The sequence below is a fragment of the Staurois parvus genome, unplaced genomic scaffold, assembly GCF_062004578.1.
Source record: "Staurois parvus isolate SC_StPar_1 unplaced genomic scaffold, SC_StPar_1.0 ptg001832l, whole genome shotgun sequence".
NCBI classification, from domain to species: Eukaryota; Metazoa; Chordata; class Amphibia; order Anura; family Ranidae; genus Staurois; species Staurois parvus.
Genome location: NW_028319628.1, coordinates 161,897 through 181,150, shown reverse-complemented (window position 1 = coordinate 181,150; position 19,254 = coordinate 161,897). Strand labels below are relative to the sequence as shown.

Sequence of the window (19,254 nt, the reverse complement as noted above, 5' to 3'; positions counted from 1 at the left end):
TGTTCTGTCTGATATTTTTCTTGGTCTTCCAGATCTTGCTTTAACTTCCACTGTTCCTGATGACTGCCATTTCTTAATTACATTCCGAATAGAGGATATTGACATCTGAAAACGCTTTGCTATCTTCTTATAGCCTTCTCCAGCTTTGTGAGCGTCAACTATTTTCAGTTTCAGTTTTCTAGACAACTGCTTAAAAAAACCCATGGTGCTGATTGTTGGGGCAAGGTCAGATGAGTCTGGGCATTTAAAACCTTTGAGATTGACATCATCTGGTCTTCCCAGACGATGATTGAGAACAATCCATGACACTGGCAGGTCTCAGCTTGGCAAAGGGGGCAGTGCATGCTATAAATTCTGCAGGGGGCCCAAACTTTTGCAGACGCCATTTTTTTGTTTTCTGTTATTTTTAAAGTGTAAATGATGGAAATAAAATCTAACTTTTGTTGACATATTATAAGAATGTCTAATCTGTAATTTGATGCCTTTTGGAGATTTTTCCATCTTTCCTTGGCTTCTTTATGCACATTAATACAAATTTTTAGCTGGGGTGCCCAAACTTTCCATCCCCACTGTATATTAAGGTTTATTATATTAGATATGGCTATTATTGCCATCATTTATCATTAAGTGAATGTATTCTGCTCCATTAGCATTTAAAATGGCTTCTGCTGCTTCCAAAGGCTTATAAAAGATATTTTATGTACGTTTGTGTAAGTTGTCAAAAACTGCCGAGTAATGATGAATGTTTGACAAAATGTCTCGATAAGATATCCTGAAGTGTAAAAGGCAAATATTGTGGAGTGTAACTGATAAGCAGAAAGGTGGGCAACAAGCCATGAAAAACCCTATAAATGTATGGACTGTCACATATCTAATCAGAGCATCTGATGGGCGGGGCATAGGCGGGGCATGGGCGGGGCATGGGCGCTCTCATACAATTGTATTATCACTAATAAACATATCATTCCGAGCTCTCGTCTGCAAGGTTGTATATTTCAGGTGTAAAGCCGTGAAATCCCTAATCACCTGCAAGCGTGGGGACGGAACCGGCGGGAATTTCAAAAATGTAAAAAAAGTGACATTCACTAAATACACTAAAATCACATAGTATAACATTCCTGTATCCAACCATTTCACATACATTTTGTCCCGAGTGCTTTGTCCGGCGCCCTGCCTGCATTTTTACCGCCCTTTCTGCCTGGAAACTGAGAAACGTCCATGGCGTCCAAAAAGCGTCCCTTTAGGTCAGACGCGGTTTTAGACCGGCTAGAGAACAGCGATAGTAAATCAGAACCACTTGCAGAATTGAGTGATAATGATTGGTGGGGGAAATTCCTCATCAGACACTGAAAACGATTCTGCGACTGAGCTCAGCGATGGGCGAACTTGGCGCTCTATTTCACATTTCAGTGTTTTTGGTTTGATTACATTATTGAATAAAATGTATTATTATTATATTATTATTATTTTTTATGATTATTTATTATATTGTAATTTATGATTTCGTGTTTCAAGTTTTACCATACCGGGATGTTTACTAGACTCTTGTTTGGACAGATTTCAGGGAGTTATTCCTAAGAATTACAGGACTACAATTCAAGAGTATATACACAGAATAGGGATGGGCTTCATGTTGGAATCTAACCTAAGTTCGACTTGAACATTAACCATTCCTGTGTTCGGCGAACACATGGATGGTAAGGGCGTTCAGCCGTTCATCTGCTGTGCCCCACAATGCACTGCACCCTGACCACAGCGCGTGAGAATATCACAAGGGGGTGGGGTGAACCCCACCCCTTGTGACATCATGACAGTATTTAAGAACTGTCATCTGGGGCACAGCTGTCAGACGGCAGGATCTGGCATTGAGAGCGTAACGCTTTTTTTTTGGTCTTTTTTTGGGTAGTGCCGGTGGCAGGCATTGTGATTGGCATTGGATCTACTTTGGGGGACATTTTTAATTTTTTTATTTTTAATAAAGGACTCATCAAAGATTGTCTCCTGTCTTTTTTTACACTACACTTTTTTTTTTGTGTGAATGGGTAGCAGTTCCACATCCTCCCCCCCAACAGCCCCTCGCTCTTCTGTTGCCAGCAATCTGGCCCCCTGCTGAGAGAGCATCCTGCTCCCCTGGCCAACGCCAGAAAGTGGGCCCCTCTGCAGTGGGAATCCACGTGCAGGCTCCCGCTTGTCACCCCGCTCCCTGTCCCCATGTGCACGTCCCGATCCCGTCTTCCCGCGCTCTGTGCCCGACATGGACAAAGGCTGCGTTCCCTGTGCTGGGCTGGAGACACAGGGAGCTGGGCCCGTTGCCATGGTAACCAGATGCTAAGTATTTAATGCAGAGCGTGGTCCCAGGGTAGATCTCCTGACTGTCGTCCCTGCTAGTGTGAGCGAGGTCTGAGCTCCGGGCCAGCCTCCCCATTGATCCAATCCCCCTCCTCTCACTGAGCTCCACTGCCTGCCAGTCGCTGCCGGATCCCTCCCCTGTGTGGGGTTAACTCTCCACTGCCTGGAGCTGCTCTGTGTGGATTAACCCTTTGCTGCCTGGATCTCTCGCCTGGCGGACTTAACCCTTTGCTGCCTGAAGCTTCTCTGTGCGGATTAACCCTTTGCTGCCCGTGAACCTGGTGGACTTAACCCTTTTCTGCCTGTGAACCTGATGGACTTAACCCTTTGCTGCCCGTAAGCCTGGTGGACTTAACCATTTTCTGCCTGTGAACCTGATGGACTTAACCCTTTGCTGCCCGTAAGCCTGGTGGACTTAACCATTTTCTGCCTGTGAACCTGATGGACTTAACCCTTTGCTGCCTGTGAGCCTGGCGGACTTAACCCTTTGCTGCCTGTGAGCCTGGTGGACATAGCCCTTCGCTGCCAGGAGCTGCCTGTGTGGATTGACCCTGTGTTGCCTGTGTGGACTGTAACCCTCTGTGTCCAGCTCCCCGCATCCAGTAAGTGGACTAACCCGGTGCTACCCGAAAGACTGAGCCCAATTCTCCCCCAATTCTCCCCATGAACCCCAATTCCCAAAGAACCCCCAACACTCTGTCCTGTTGAACCCTGTAGACTATCGGCCCCCTGTTTTCCCATATTGCCATCCAGAGAACTTTACTGTGTTGCTGTGTCTGGTGTTGATCTGTGGACTAATGGACCTATTGACTGTACCCTGAAAAAATCCCCAATGAATGCCCACATGTTGGGATCCGTGAAATCTCCGTGTGCTCTCTCCCTGCGCTCCAAATACATTACATGCCTGATTTTTACTTTCATTTTTTTAATTCACAAATGTTGATGTCTTATTGGGAGAATTGTGAATTGAGCAATTCAGGAGCCAGAAAATTATGAATTTTATATATTTTCTGCACACTGGATAAATCTGTATGAATATATAAATGTATGTGAATATCACACGTTGATTATCAGTTATAGAAGTATCACCGCTTCCTGGAGTCCTTCAGTGCGGTCTCGGAGGTTGGCCTGAAGACCTTATAGATAGAGCTCTACAATGTTCGGAGGTCTGCAAATCTCTTGCATGTTTGGAAATTTTTTATTTTTTTTTTTGCCTGTGTGGTGTATAGCTGAGTCTTTCCTATCATTAGACCATCAATATCTGGAATGAGAAATCAAACTGCACCATACAGAAACATGGGGAAACTTACTTTGCCCCATTTCCACTGGACCCCTCCGGAAAAATCTTCCCACTTCTGTTTTTCTAAAGTCGAACTGCTTGTCATGTATTCTGCCTTGATTTTAACATTTCCCTCTGAAGGTTCATAATAGATCAGCTTTCCTAAATAAATGTCGATGGGTAGTTCTCCTCGCTCATTAAAGAAGACCTCCTCTCTGTCCGTGCTCATGTAGTGTACCGTCCGGACATATCTGTGCAGCTTTCAAAGGAAAAAGATATTTACTGGAACATCTTACTTCTAAATTCACCATTTCAGAGTCAAATGAAAAATTACCGCTCTACCAACTTTGACACTAGATGTAAAAATGTTCACATTTGTAAAATACTGTTTATTTGCTCTGTGCTTTCACTGATGGAGTCACATGTCTCAACGATGGTGTCACATGTCTCACTGATGGAGTCACATGTCTCACCGATGGAGTCACATGTCTCACCGATGGAGTCACATGTCTCACCGATGGAGTCACATGTCTCACCGATGGAGTCACATGTCTCACCGATGGAGTCACATGTCTCACCGATGGAGTCACATGTCTCACCGATGGAGTCACATGTCTCACCGATGGTGTCCCATGTCTCACCGATGGAGTCACATGTCTCACCGATGGAGTCACATGTCTCAACGATGGTGTCACATGTCTCACCGATGGAGTCACATGTCTCACCGATGGAGTCACATGTCTCACCGATGGAGTCACATGTCTCAACGATGGTGTCACATGTCTCACCGATGGTGTCCCATGTCTCACCGATGGAGTCACATGTCTCACCGATGGTGTCCCATGTCTCACCGATGGAGTCGCATGTCTCACCGATGGAGTCACATGTCTCAACGATGGTGTCGCATGTCTCACCGATGGTGTCACATGTCTCACCGATGGAGTCACATGTCTCACCGATGGAGTCACATGTCTCACCGATGGTATCACGTCTCACTGATGGAGTCACATCTCACTGATGGAGTCACATGTCTCACCGATGGAGTCACATCTCACTGATGGAGTCACATGTCTCACCGATGGAGTCACATGTCTCACTGATGGAGTCACATCTCACTGATGGAGTCACATGTCTCATTGATGGTATCACATGTCTCACTGATGGAGTCACATCTCACTGATGGAGCCATATGTTGGGCAAGCATTTGCATTTCCTATCGTTAGTTATCTAGGATTTCGTAGTCTAGTGGAATCCCTTTTTGTTGAGCAGTGGGTGCAGGCCCCTTATATTCCCCACAATCCTCTGGGCTACAACAAACCCCAGGACTCCTGGTCACAGTGTCACACACCTGGTGGTAGACCCCGACATGAAGAGGAAGGCCTTTCTTATAGCTCTGGTAGTGAGACAGTGACTGCAAGAGCTCGGTGGGGTATAAGTGCCTGTAGTGTGTCCAGCGGGTACGTCACTTGTGCTTCCCCAAAGATGAGCCAAATAGGAGACACCAGGGCAGGGACATGGAGTGGGCAGGAGGGACAGCTGCCCTGGGCTCTTTGGTATCATGTGAGGTGGGGGGCGCTGCATAGAGAGTGCCTACCTACAAGCTGGCAGGAGTACTGGAAGAGTGGGGATTTTTGTTTGAAGGGAATTTGGCTTGCAAAGAGAATTTATGCTTGGGGTAAGCATGCAGATTAGTGCTTAGATTTTTTTTGGAAGGAAGGTAGGGGACTATTGATGACACATAATGCTCATACATTCTGGGGAGGGGGGCACCATTTGGCATCTTTGCCCCAGGCTATACATGACCTTGTCACAGCACCAGGAGAGACATCAGATGATGGGCAGATGAATTAGACCCAGGACTGGCAAGGGGCAGACTGGCTGGAGCTTGGCTGGCAGATGACTGGTTGCTGGTGCTGAGCAGGCTGGCAGAGAAGGTAGGCAGGACACTAGTCAGGGAGCACTTGGCAGACAGAACAAGGCAGGCAACTGAGTCAGGTGTGTTGGGTCCATAACAGAAGATCTGACCAGGTATAAGCAGCAGGCAGCAGAGTAGTCAGGATACAGGCCAAGAGGTCAGTAATGGTGGAACAGATTCCAGAGACAAGCCGGGGTCAGGGTAGGTAGCGTTCAAGTGTAGTCACAGGCAAGCCGGGTCAGTAACAAGGAGCCAAGCACAGGAACTGGTAACAGGATACACAGAAATGCTGTAGATAGGACAGAAATGAACCAGTGCAGCCAAGGCCATGGAAAAGGAGCTACCACCAGCCCTCCTGTATGGGGCCCAGGCCAGCAGGGGTCCCAGACAGCTGGGTGAATCGGACGTGGGCACAGAGGGTGATAAGCATGGTGGGGGGGGGGGGCAATTACTGGAATTGATCCCCCGTATGGTTCTCTCTGCAGCAGCTGAAAGCCAGCTTCTCCTCTCCCTCCCGCTGGCTTTCAGCTGCTGCAGAGAGAACCATACGGGGGATCAATTCCAGTAATTGCCCCCCTTCCACCACACCCATCACCCTCCCTGTGCTCTATATGTTTCCTCCTACTGCCCAGGCACCCCAGTGTGCCCCCAACCCAGCAGTGATGCCGGCTTTCCTCCTCTACTTTCCTCCGGCAGCTGCAAGCACACAGCAGAATCCTTCAGGATGGAGAATATATATATATACTGTATGTTGAAGTGAATTTTTTATATTACAAAATAAATGAAAAATATTTTTAAAAATACATATTTTTTAAATATACTCTTCAAATTTTTTTAACATATACAAAACATATATTTGTAAATGCATTCTAAAAATGTAGATTTTTATTTTAAAGACAGGCAGTATATTTGAAATGTAATTCTAAAAATATTTTTCATATATTTTGTAAAAACAACGCATTTCTACATACAGTATATATATATATATATTTTTTTTAAAATATATTCAATATGGCCAAATTTTAGCATTTCAAATATATGTCAATATATTTGGGAAGAATATTCTTAAAATATATTTCAAATATATTTTTCTTCCATGTGGGCACTTAGTCTTGGAAAAGTGATACTGTATTTGGATACATAATAATTTTTTTAATATTAATATTGTTTTTGGAGCTATTTCTTCACTTGTCAGTAGAGGACTATCATTGTATTTCTGATGTTTGTATGTTATCTAACATCAAGCATAACACAACAAAGATGGACGCTCCATTGTTGAATAACATGAGCTACACGAAACACGTATGAGAGCTGATGTTCAGAAATACAAACAGGAATACAATACCTAAAAAAGAATAAAAAAAAGAAAACAAAAGAAAGCTGAGGCAGACTCTGGTGAAAAGAGAGAGGAGGAGGAGGAGGAAAAAAAACAACGTTTTGGGGATCCAAAAACCCCTTTCCTCAAGAACCTCCTACCGGTAGCTGATTGCACATATATGCATGCGTGTTCTTTGCTGGGACTGAACAATGTACATCTTTGTTGTATTATGCATCATGTCAGATGCTAGGTGATTGTATGTCCTGTATATTGATTGTATGCCCTGTATATCGATTGTATGCCCTGTATATTGATTGTAAGCCCTGTATATCGATTGTATGCCCTGTATATCGATAGTATGTCCTGTATATCGATTGTATGCCCTGTATATCAATTGTATGCCCTGTATATCGATTGTATGCCCTGTATATCAATTGTATGTCCTGTATATCGATTGTATGCCCTGTATATCGATTGTATGTCCTGTATATCAATTGTATGTCCTGTATATCGATTGTATGTCCTGTATATCAATTGTATGCCCTGTATATCGATTGTATGCCCTGTATATCGATTATATGTCCTGTATATCGATTGCATGCCCTGTATATCGATTGCATGCCCTGTATATTGATTGTATGTCCTGTATGTTGATTGTATGTCCTGTATATTGATTATATGCCCTGTATATTGATTGTATGCCCTGTATGTTGATTGTATGTCCTGTATGTTGATTGTATGCCCTGTATGTTGATTGTATGTCCTGTATGTTGATTGTATGCCCTGTATGTTGATTGTATGTCCTGTATGTTGATTGTATGCCGTGTATATTGATTGTATGCCCTGTATATTGATTGTATGCCCTGTATATTGATTATATGTCCTGTATGTTGATTGTATGTTCTGTATATTGATTGTATGTCCTATATATGCCTAATACAAACGTATTGCAAAAGCAGTTGGCTATGTGGTGTGCTTACTCTCTACAATAAAAGCCTTCCCGGACACCCAGAGTATTTACATTTCATTGTTTCCTGTCCTCAGGTGCTCATTTGGACCACACATGATGGGATATCAGTGACTGGAAACATTAGATGTCACCAGGTGGAGGGGGGGGGGGACCCCCTATAGGACTTGGGACTTTGAAGGCATAGATGTATACCGAAAAACGCTTAGTAAAAAGTACAAGCTTTTTATTGTGTCAAAAAATGATTTTAGCATGTAGACATACCATACAATACGTCATCCAAAGTCATAGTACAGCATCACCATCTAAGTAATAATTGCATGACAAGGATCCCCAGTATGACTATGTTTGGCCAGCCATTAAAAATGTTGTAACATCACCATCCATACATATGATTACAGAGATAGCTTCTATATAATCAACGCGTTTCGGTGTGTCTTCACTCCTTCTTCAGGGAAAAAGAACTCTTAAATATCTAAGGGGTGGGGCCACCCAGTGACATCAACCAGGTGAACCTGCCCCCTTGTGATGTCATTGTGTTCTGCACCTGTGGTCAGGTGCCTTGCTTTAGCCAATCACCATGCACTGTCAGGGCGCAGAGCATTGTGGGGCGCGGCGGGCAAACAGCATGCCGAACACCCTTACCGCTCGTGTGTACACCGAACACATGAATGACCAATGTTCGAGTCGAACATGAAGTCCAACACTAGGTATTACTAAAACCAATACAATGTGAATGCAGAGGCAACCATTTAGTATGATAACGAGTAGATACATTTATACAATCTTACAGACACAACCGGCCCTTTGAGGGCAACCATAACGCTGACTCGGCCCGCGATGACATTGAGTCTGGCACCCTGCTGTAGAGGAAAAGATAAACATAGAAAATAAACGTACCTTTCGTCCTAATCCATACTTTCCAAACGTATTTCTACTTAGTTTCATATTGTTCAAAGCCTGAGCCAGAGCGTACACCGCACTGTAGATGGAATAAAACTCTGAGCCATGCTTTCTGCTGAATCGATATGCGATCTGTTCCCGCCCAGTGCAGGTGACATTAGGAAGAAAACCTAAAAATCTGAACATCTTATTTTTAGCTTCATTAGAAGACAGACAGTTGAACATTGAGAGCCAAATATCTTCCAGCAATGGATCGGCTGGCCGTTTGGATGGATGTAGGTTCTCCATGTAAAGATCGAATCCTGGAATGTAGCGGGAAGGATAGATCGGTAATAAGCTACAGTTACAGGTTTCCATTAGAATGACCTCTGGATATGAAATTACATTCCATGACTGATTGAGAATTAATGTGATATTTTCTCTCAGAGCTTTGGATTCTGTACAAAAGACAAGATATTCAATTAAAAAATGGCCGCATACTACAACAACGTTGGTGGTTGACTTCTCAATAATCATCATTCTCCGTCTGTTAATGTCCACATTCTTGGTCAGGTAGATGACAAATTCTATACAGATCCCGTGTCTGGTCATCTCGTTTCTCAGCTCCCTCAGTTCCATTTCTCCGGTGCCATCATTCGATGTGATGATTCCGACCCAACTCCATCTAAACAGTTTTAGGACCTTTATAACCATCTCATACCAAACCCAGCTACTAGGAACGGTGCGGTAAAAATTTGGGAACTTTTCTCTATCGCTCAGGAGAGGGTCGGTAACTCGATGGCTGATCTGAAGAGACACAAGAAACACGAGAGAGGTTGTGGTAGTTATTGCATTTAGCTGGACTTGTTCCATAATGTCATGGATGATTCAAAGCTTTTCCAAACTTCTCCTTCACTTCTGAAAAAGTGGCTTGTGAATCTACAGAACATCTTCAACATCACAGAACAGGTCCAGCTGAATGTGACTACAACTAGATAAACCATGACTTGGATAAACTAGATAAACCATGACTAGATAAACCATGACTAGATAAACCATTACTAGATAAACCATGACTAGATAAACCATGACTAGATAAACCATGACTAGATAAACCATGACTAGATAAACCATTACTAGATAAACCATGACTGGATAAACCATGACTGGATAAACCATGACTGGATAAACCATGACTAGATAAACCATGACTGGATAAACCATGACTAGATAAACCATGACTGGATAAACCATGATTAGATAAACCATGACTGGATAAACCATGACTAGATAAACCATGACTGGATAAACCATGACTGGATAAACCATGATTAGATAAACCATGACTGGATAAACCATGACTGGATAAACCATGACTGGATAAACCATGACTGGATAAACCATGATTAGATAAACCATGACTGGATAAACCATGATTAGATAAACCATTACTAGATAAACCATGACTGGATAAACCATGACTGGATAAACCATGACTAGATAAACCATGACTGGATAAACCATGATTTGGATAAACTAGATAAACCATGACTAAACTACATTTTTTTGTAGTTGGGGGAGGATTTGGGGAGATCATTTGTTCTGGGAGGAGTATTTTTTGGGGGCTGGGGAGGGAGATTTTTTTTAATGTTGGGGAATTTGTGTTGGAAGGAGAGATTTGGGGGGATACCTTGTGCTGGGTGGGGGTATTTTGATTGGGGGGGCTGGGAAGGGGGATTTTATGGGGTTTTGTGCTTGAAGAGGGGATTTTTTTTGTTGGGGGGGTTTGCATTGGAAGGGGGGGGTGCTGGGTAGGGGGGATTTGGGGAGATGGGGATGGTCGATGCTGGGAGGGGGTATTTTGGAGGAATTTTACTGTGTGGAGAGAATTATTTTTGTGCTGGAGGGGGTTGGGGGTAGATGGTTTGTGCTGAGAGAGGCAATTTGAGGAGGGGGATTTTGGTGTGTTAGAAGAGGGGTCTTGAGGAGGAGAAGGATTGTTTTTTTTTGGGGGGGGGGTTGATTTTGGTGTGTTAGAAGAGGAGACTTGAGGAGGAGAAGGATTGTTTTTTTTTGGGGTGGGGAGGGGGGGGTTGATTTTAGTGTGTTAGAAGAGGAGACTTGAGGAGGAGAAGGGTTGTTTTTGGGGGGGGATTTTAGATGGGAAGAAAAGCAGTCCTGAGGCAGCCCCCATTATCGCTGTTTTCCGCTCCCTTCAGATCTGGGTGTTTTACGTGGCGACTAAAATGCAGCGCGGTTGTTGCACAATAAATCGCTCTGCAATTGCAGCGAACCTCATCCCCCGAATCTCGTGGCCTAAGAAGGAGCTGGGGCTTCTGTTGGGGTGTCAAGCGTCACACCATGTGACTTCCGCGATTGCAGCTCCATTTATCATACAACAATCACGGGAAGAATCGCACCGCGTTTTAAGTGCCATTAAAAATAAATGGCACCTGAACACGCCTGGTAGGTGTCCAGATGTGATTTGTCATTTTTGCACAGCGGATTGGGATCGGATCAAACATGCCCAGATGTGAATGGATCCCAAGGCATCAGAGGACTGGAGGCATATTGTCCATTATTGTGGATGATGTCACAGTGAGGAACTGGGCTCTGAGGACGTTGGGTTCTCTGCTGGAGGCAGCTTGTGGTGAATGCCATTTTTTAAGGGAGGACCAGAGTAAGAGGAAAGGAGAAGACATGAGCGGAGGGCCGGCATGACAGGGGTTAAAGGGGTGGAGAGTCATCGAAGTTGGCAAGAAATAGGATGGGGAGTGCTAAGTGGTTAAGATAGGAGCAGGTGGAGCCATGGGGGGGGGTGGTTTGAATGGGGTGTGGGAGGGGGAAGACTAGAAAAGGAACGTTTTCTTCACTACACGTTGTGTCTTGCCCGTTTTTTTGGGTGGTGGTCGTGTTGGTTAGTGCTGACTGGAGCCAGCTGGGTGCATAGTCCTCGTAGGTTACTGTGAGCACAAAAAGGTACTTTGTAGGGACCCGTCCGAGGTACGGCTCCCAGTTTTTTCTGATGGTGGTATCTGCGGGTGGTTGTCTCCGAGTCGGTGGTGTTGCGGCTGGAGGTCTATTTTAAGTAGGACGCAGGTAGCTTTGTTTATTGATGCCTTCTGGGACCTGGAAGACGCAGGTAGCTTTGTTTATTGATGCCTTCTGGGACCTGGAAGACGCAGGTAGCTTTGTTTATTGATGCCTTCTGGGACCTGGAAGACGCAGGTAGCTTTGTTTATTGATGCCTTCTGGGACCTGGAAGACGCAGGTAGCTTTGTTTATTGATGCCTTCTGGGACCTGATGAGCTCCACTTATAGTGGATTTACATTATTTACAAATGTTATTTATTGTTGTAATAAAAGGCTGTTTTAGCCATTAACTCCAGCTGGTTGTCCAAGTGGTTAATTAATGTGAAGGGGAGAAGGTAATGGTCCAAGAGAAAGGGGGACAAGCCATCTTTACTCCCCTGGTCATGATTGAATGCTTGTGCAAGACTCCAGAATTTGGGTCATTAACGAGAGGCTCAGGTTTTGGATGGGCACGCCTTTAGATCTCGAGACAAGGGCAAAAGCCAGTACTTTGAGGAGATGCTGCCTATGCACCTATTATCCAGTACCCCTTTGAGGAGGTGCTGCCTATGTGCCTATTATCTAATACCCCTTTGAGGAGGTGCTGCCTATGCACCTATTACCCAGTACCCCTTTGAGGAGATGCTGCCTATGCACCTATTATCCAGTACCCCTTTCAGAAGGTGCTGCCTGTGTGCCTATTATCCAGTACCCCTTTGAGGAGGTGCTGCCTATGTACCTATTATCTAATACCCCTTTGAGGAGGTGCTGCCTATGCGCCTATTATCCAGTACCCCTTTGAGGAGGTGCTGCCTATGCGCCTATTATCCAGTACCCCTTTGAGGAGGCGCTGCCTATGCACCTATTATCCAATACCCCTTTGAGGAGGTGCTGCCTGCCTATGCACCCATTATCCAGTACCCCTTTGACGAGGTGCTGCCTATGTACCTATTACCCAGTACCTCCTCAAAACGCTGTACTTTACCCCGGTTTCTCTCTTCATTGACCCAAGTCCTGGGATCCTTGTACAGCATTTGAGCATAAAAGACCTCCTTCATCACAAACTACCTCCAGCAGAAGACCCGAAGTCCCCTAAGTCCAATCTGTCCCTACAAACTTCCAACTCCTGGGTTTTGGGAGGTGTGGTGAGGCTGTTGAAGATTTCATCTTTTTGCCACAAAATATTTAGAAAATGCAGAATGAAAATGAAAATGTATTTTTTTTAAACAAATTTGTCAAATAACAAGATATTTCTCACACACAGCATGGGCATAGTAAGAATTGCACCCCAAAACACATTCTGCTACTCAGGGCTTTTTTTCTGAAAGAATAGGTTCAGGAACTCTTTCTTTCCGGTCACGCCCTGCTTCCGTCCCGCACCATCCCTGCTTTCCTCCCCTTACCTGCTTCCCAGTACCGCCCTCTTAGAGAGTACAGAACCAAGTATCAATTTGTATGGAATTTGTAATGATAACAAGAAAAGCAGCAAAATGATCCCCTGCAGCCAGCAGCAATAGACCCCCACCCAGCAACAATGGACCACCTGCGACAAAATACCCCCCACCCCATCAGCAATGGTCCCCAGGCAACATCAGCAGATCTCCCCACAGCCAGCATCAATAGACCCTCCAGCAGATAGCAATAATAGATCCTGCCCTCAATAGTAGATCCCTCCCAGCAACAAATGACCCCACAGCAACATAAGACCTCCCCAGCATCAACAGACCCCCACTATCAAAAGAAGACCTCCCCAGCATCAATAGACAATCCCCCCCCCCAAAAAAAAAATAGATCCCCTCCTATGACAATAGATCGACCAGCAGCCAGCATCAATGGACCCTGCAGTACACCCTACCACCTCTTGCAAATAAATACATTTAGTGCTGTTGATGCCGGAACTGTGTTCCCCCCCCCCCCCCCGTGTTCCCGCTGAAAAAAAGCCCTGCTGCTACTCCCCCTGAGTAAGAGGGTAACATGTGTGTGAGACTTTTCACAGCCTAGCCACATAGAGAGGCCCAAAATCCAAGGAACACCTTCAGACTTTCTAGGGGTATATATTACACATCTAATTTCCTGACCACCGAATTAGTTTTTGGACACCCCACCACCTCTTGCAATTAAATACATTCATTACTGGAGGTGCTGGAACTGCATTTTCCCACATTCCTGCTGAAAAAAAGCCCTGCTGCTACTCCCCCCGAGCAAGGGGGTACCATATCTGTGAGACTTTTTCACAGCCTAGCCACATAGAGAGGCCCAAAATCCAAGGAGCACCTTCAGGCATTCTAGGGGTATATATTACACATCTAATATCCTGACCGCCGATTTAGTTTTTGGACACTGTAACTGGCTGCACTTTTCTGGCTCATTCACATGGGAGGTTGTGCTGCAGAAAGCACCCCACATGTGGTCGAGGCCCTTTCGTGACACTGGCCTGGTATAGCGGTGATTGGGGACACTGACTGCTAGCACTGTTAGGGCTCATTCACACATGTGGGTGGAGGTGGTAAAACCTTGTGGTTGAGCAGTGGTTTTACCACCCCTAACTGCTGCCTTTTTAGCTGCAGAGACAGAGGCCAGGGGTGTACATATGTCGCTGCAATTCTTTGCTTCATAGCTGTAGCAGAAGTTATACCCCCTGTCACTTTCAATTGAATGGGGGTGCTTGTGCAGGATCCAAGGGGTTAAAGCAGGTGGTGAGGGGGCCATAAAACACATTTGAGTGCAAAAGTGAAAATACATTCATATTCCTGAAGCCCTGACTTCACCCAATTCAATGTTTTTGGATGCAAATCCTCTTTTTGCGTAACAGGAGTGCTAGCAGCAGCTCCTGTGTGAAGGGAGACTGCAAACACTTCAGGCTTCATTCACAAATATATTGTAACAAGGTTACGGGCAACACAGTGGCTAAATGGTTAGCACTTCCGCCTGGTTCGAATCCCAACCACAGCACCACCTGCCTGGAGTTTGCATGTTCTCCCTGTGCCTGTGTGGGTTTCCTCTGGGTACTCCGGTTTCCTCCCACACTCCAAAGATATGCTGGAAGGTTAATTGGCTCCTGTCTAAATTGTCCCTAGTATGTGTATGTATGAATGTGAGTTAGGGACCTTAGATTGTACGCCCCTCGGGGGCGGGGACTGATGTGAATGTACAATATATATATGTAAAGTGCTGCGTAAATTGATGGCATTATATAAGTACCTGTAATAAATAATATTGAAAACAACAATGTATCTATTTTACTATTTCTCTTACTATATCTGCATATTATGACAGTGAAAGAAAAAAATTTCAGTGTGTTATTAAAAACAAATTATGCAGATACACCATATTGCCCAAAGTATTGTCCCCGCCCTCCCAATCATGTGATTCAGGTGTTCCAAACCTCCCCCAATCATGTAACTCAGGTGTTCCAATCCCCTCCATATCATGTGATTCAGGTGTTCCAATCCCCTCCATATCATTGGATTCAGGTGTTCCAATCCCCTCCATATCATGTGATTCAGGTGTTCCAATCCCCTCCATATCATGTGATTCAGGTGTTCCAATCCCCTCCATATCATGTGATTCAGGTGTTCCAATCCCCTCCATATCATGTGATTCAGGTGTTCCAATCCCCTCCATATCATTGGATTCAGGTGTTCCAATCCCCTCCATATCATGTGATTCAGGTGCTCCAATCTCCTTAATGGACACAGGTGTGTACAATCAAGCCCCTAGGCATGCAGACTGCTTCTACAAACATTGGTAAAAGAATGTGTCGCTCTCAGGAGCTCAGTGACTCCAAGCGTGGTCCCGTGATAGGTGGCCACCTGGGCAATAAGTCCATCCGTGACTTTTCCTGGCTACTAAATATTCCACATTCAACTGTTAATGGGATTATAAGAAAGTGGAAGCAACTGGGAACAACAGCCACTCAGCCACCAAGTGGTAGGCCACGTCACATGACAGGGCGGGGTCAGCGCATGCTGAAGCGCACAGTGCGCAGAAGTCGCCAACTGTCTGCAGAGTCAATAGCTAAAGACCTCCAAACTTGGTGTGGCCTTCAGATGAGCCCAACAACAGTGCTTAGAGAGCTTCATGGAATGGGTTTCCATGGCCGAGCAGCTGCATCCAAGCCTTCCATCACCAAGTGCAATGCAAAGCGTCGGATGCTGTGGTGTAAAGTATGCCGCCACTGGACTCTAGAGCAGAGGAGACGTGTTCTCTGGAGTGTCCAATCACGCTCCTCTATCTGGCAGTCTGCAAATGGGTGTGTCTGGGTTTGGTGGTTGCCAGGAGAACGGTACTTGCCTGACTGCATTGTGCCAAGTGTAAATTTGGTGGAGGGGGGCTTATCTCTTGGTGCCAGTCGCACGCAAATGTGCGGCCTCCCGGCGTCTGGGCCTTGACACATTTGTGTGCAATTAAGAAAAACATATGTGCTGAGAGTGCACGCCCTGTGTGCTACCAGCACAAATGTCCGGTACTCACAGAAAGTTCTCTTTCTTGATTGAGACCTTTCCTGATCATGTGACCGCTGTGACGGCGAATCACGGGAGCACATGACCCTAAAACCCCGTCCCACCTCCCGGCTTCTGAAACCCTCAGGAGGTGCCGGCGTCAAGGGGTTAAGGTGACATTCTGGACAGTTTCATGCTCCCAACTTTTTGGGAAGATTTTGGGGATGGCCCCTTCCTGTTCCAACATGACTGCCCACCAGTGCACAAAGCAAGGTCCATAAAGACATGGAGGAGCCAGTTTGGGGTGGAGGAACTTGACTGTCCTGCACAGAGTCCTGACCTCAACCCCATAGAACACCTTTGGGATGAATTAGAGCAGAGACTGCGAGCCAGGCCTCCTCCCCCGACATCAGTGCCTGACCTGACAAATGTGCTTCTGGAAGAATGGTCCAGCCTTCCCATAGACACCCTCCTAAACCTTGTGAATGGCCTTCCCAGAAGAGTTGAAGCTGTTATAGCTGCAAAGGGCGGGGCCAACTCAATATTGAACCCTACGGACTAAGACTGGGGGGCCATTAAAGTCCATGTGTGTGGAAAGGCCGGCGGGCCAATACTTGGGGCAATATGTAGCAGAATACATATTGGCCTAAATTTATGAAGAAATTAGATTTTTCTAATATTTTCATTAGATATGTTTTATAGCAAAAGGAGATATTGTTTGTACACCCCATACATCCCATACACCCCATACATCCCATACACTCTGTACACCCCATACATCCCATACACTGTGTACATCTCGTACATCCCGTACATCCCGTACATCCTGTATACCCCCTACATCCCATACACCCCCTACATCCCATACACTCTGTACACCCCATACATCCTATACACCCTGTACATCCCATACACCCCATACATCCTATACACCCTGTACACCCCATACACCCTGTACATCCCATACATCCCATACACCCCATACATTCCGTACACCCCATACATCCTATACATCCCGTACATCCCATACACCCCGTACATCCCATACACCCCGTACATCCCGTACATCTCGTACATCCCATATACCCCGTACATCCCATGAAGCCCGTACACCCCGTACATCTCATACATCCTGTACATCCCATACACCCCGTATATCCCCTACACCCCATAAATCCCATACATTCTACCGACCCGGCTTGCTCTTGGATCTGTCTTCTCTGCCTGACTCCTGACCTGACCCTGGCTAACGGATATTCTCCCCCGCTCCTCTGTGTATGACCCCGGCTATCCTATTGACTACGTCTGCTCCAATCTCCACCTGGCACTTGACCTTGGTTTTGAACTGACTACCCTGTGGTCTTCTGCTTCCCTGAAGGCTTGCATACCTCTCAGAGGTGCCACCTGTCTTCAGACTCCATTCCAGTGCATCAGCTGTGCTCCTGGGTGTACCTCTGAGAAGCACTCCTACAGGCGACCCGTGCTTCTTTGGGCCTGACTCCTGCTGTCCCATATCCAGGGGAGTCTCGAACTTAGCTGCAAGGGAAGCCCTCTCTCCATTGGCCTCCATCACTGGGTACGTGATAGTGGAAAAGCCACTGTATGGGGGGGTTCAAGCGGGGAGAGTGGGGGGCAGAGCGCTTGGGTACACTAATATGACCAGGAGAGCGCACGGGCCCCCTAGAGCTAGGGTCGGGGTTGCAATCACGACCTCTGCAGCCCATGCTGTCCAGTTCTACAGTATGATGCCCACAGCTGTCCCCAATATTGTAGATGTGGCTTTACAACTGACTTAAAAAAGGAGTGACACCAAAATTCCAACTTTTTTTTTATAGCCACTACTTGGTTGGCACCAAAGGATGATATGTAAAGGTGATCTTCACCCTCCAATACTACATCCCTCCACTCCACACCTCCTCCTGTCCTCTGCATGATTAGGGCTGGGTTTTATTTTCCTTTAGTTACCTTTTTTTAACATGAATTGTTGCCCCCGCATGTCATTCGCCTAGGTCTCCCCTTGCTTCCTGGGATACTCACGTCACATAACCCAGAAGGCATAGGCTTTCATTGGAGAAACAAGGAGGGGGCGGGTCTAGTGTTGTGCCATTGGGAGGCTGAACCCAGAACATCTGGCCACCTATCGATGACATCACAATAGAACATGATGGCATGGGACCAACCACTGCCAGAGAACAGGATCTCAGCTGGACAGTGATGGACCTGCAGGGTGGGTGAGTTTCGACAAGAACTCTCTAGAGTACCAAGAAGAACTCACTACCAGGTAATAGTGGGCAGGATCGTAAAAATCTTCTTTAACTTTCTATTAACTAGTATTCCTGAGCAGGGGCGGACTGACAGCTCATGGGATTCCCAGGCAATAGGGGATCATGGGGATCCTGTGTCCTCACCCACACTCAAACCACACCCAAAAAAGCCTATGAAAGGTTCCAGGGGCATCTCATGGGGCCCCCTACTGATCCTGGGCCTTCAAGCAGTGCCCGAGTGGTCAGTTTGCCCCTGTTCCTGAGGCATCTCCAGCTTGCATACATTGCATATCCAGACCTGTATAGAAAAATAATGTTTCAGAAGTGGCAATCTACCTGTGTGTACTGGTAAATATTCAAGACCTCAACCATGGCCAGTGTTGTTAGGAAAGTGGTATCACCCACAAAGCCAACAACCTCTGAACTTTCCATACAAGAGTAGTTTGGAGCATATCTTCTATAACCAGAGAGTATCCTGAAGATGAAATCTATTGCTTTGTTTGGATACCCACATGAATCAAACAAGTGATAGCCCAGAGTAACATTGGGAAGGATGTCGGGATCCTTGTTAATGTCTTCAATTGCAAAGAAAAACGCCATCAAGTATTCATACTCTGTTGCATCCAACCTGCAAAGAATTTGGAAAGTATGACATATAACATGTAGATTGTGCAAACATTTAGAACGTGTGTTTTTAAATAATAAAATAAACATTAAAAAGATGTAAAAGATCCGTTACTAATGACCCTCTAAAGTATGATGTAGA

General features: G+C 45.6%; 1 protein-coding gene across 1 annotated transcript in view; it reads right to left on the bottom strand.

The window, feature by feature from the left end:
- LOC149434113 (vomeronasal type-2 receptor 26-like) overlaps window positions 1-19,254 on the bottom strand; it is a 40,387-nt gene that overhangs the window by 6,398 nt on the left and 14,735 nt on the right. The window contains exons 5-7 of the mRNA XM_089664091.1: window positions 18,825-19,116; window positions 8,729-9,517; window positions 3,660-3,887 (exon numbers count right to left, since the gene is read on the bottom strand). Of these exons, the coding sequence (XP_089520217.1) occupies window positions 3,660-3,887; window positions 8,729-9,517; window positions 18,825-19,116 (1,309 nt within the window). The remainder of the gene's footprint in view (window positions 1-3,659; window positions 3,888-8,728; window positions 9,518-18,824; window positions 19,117-19,254) is intronic.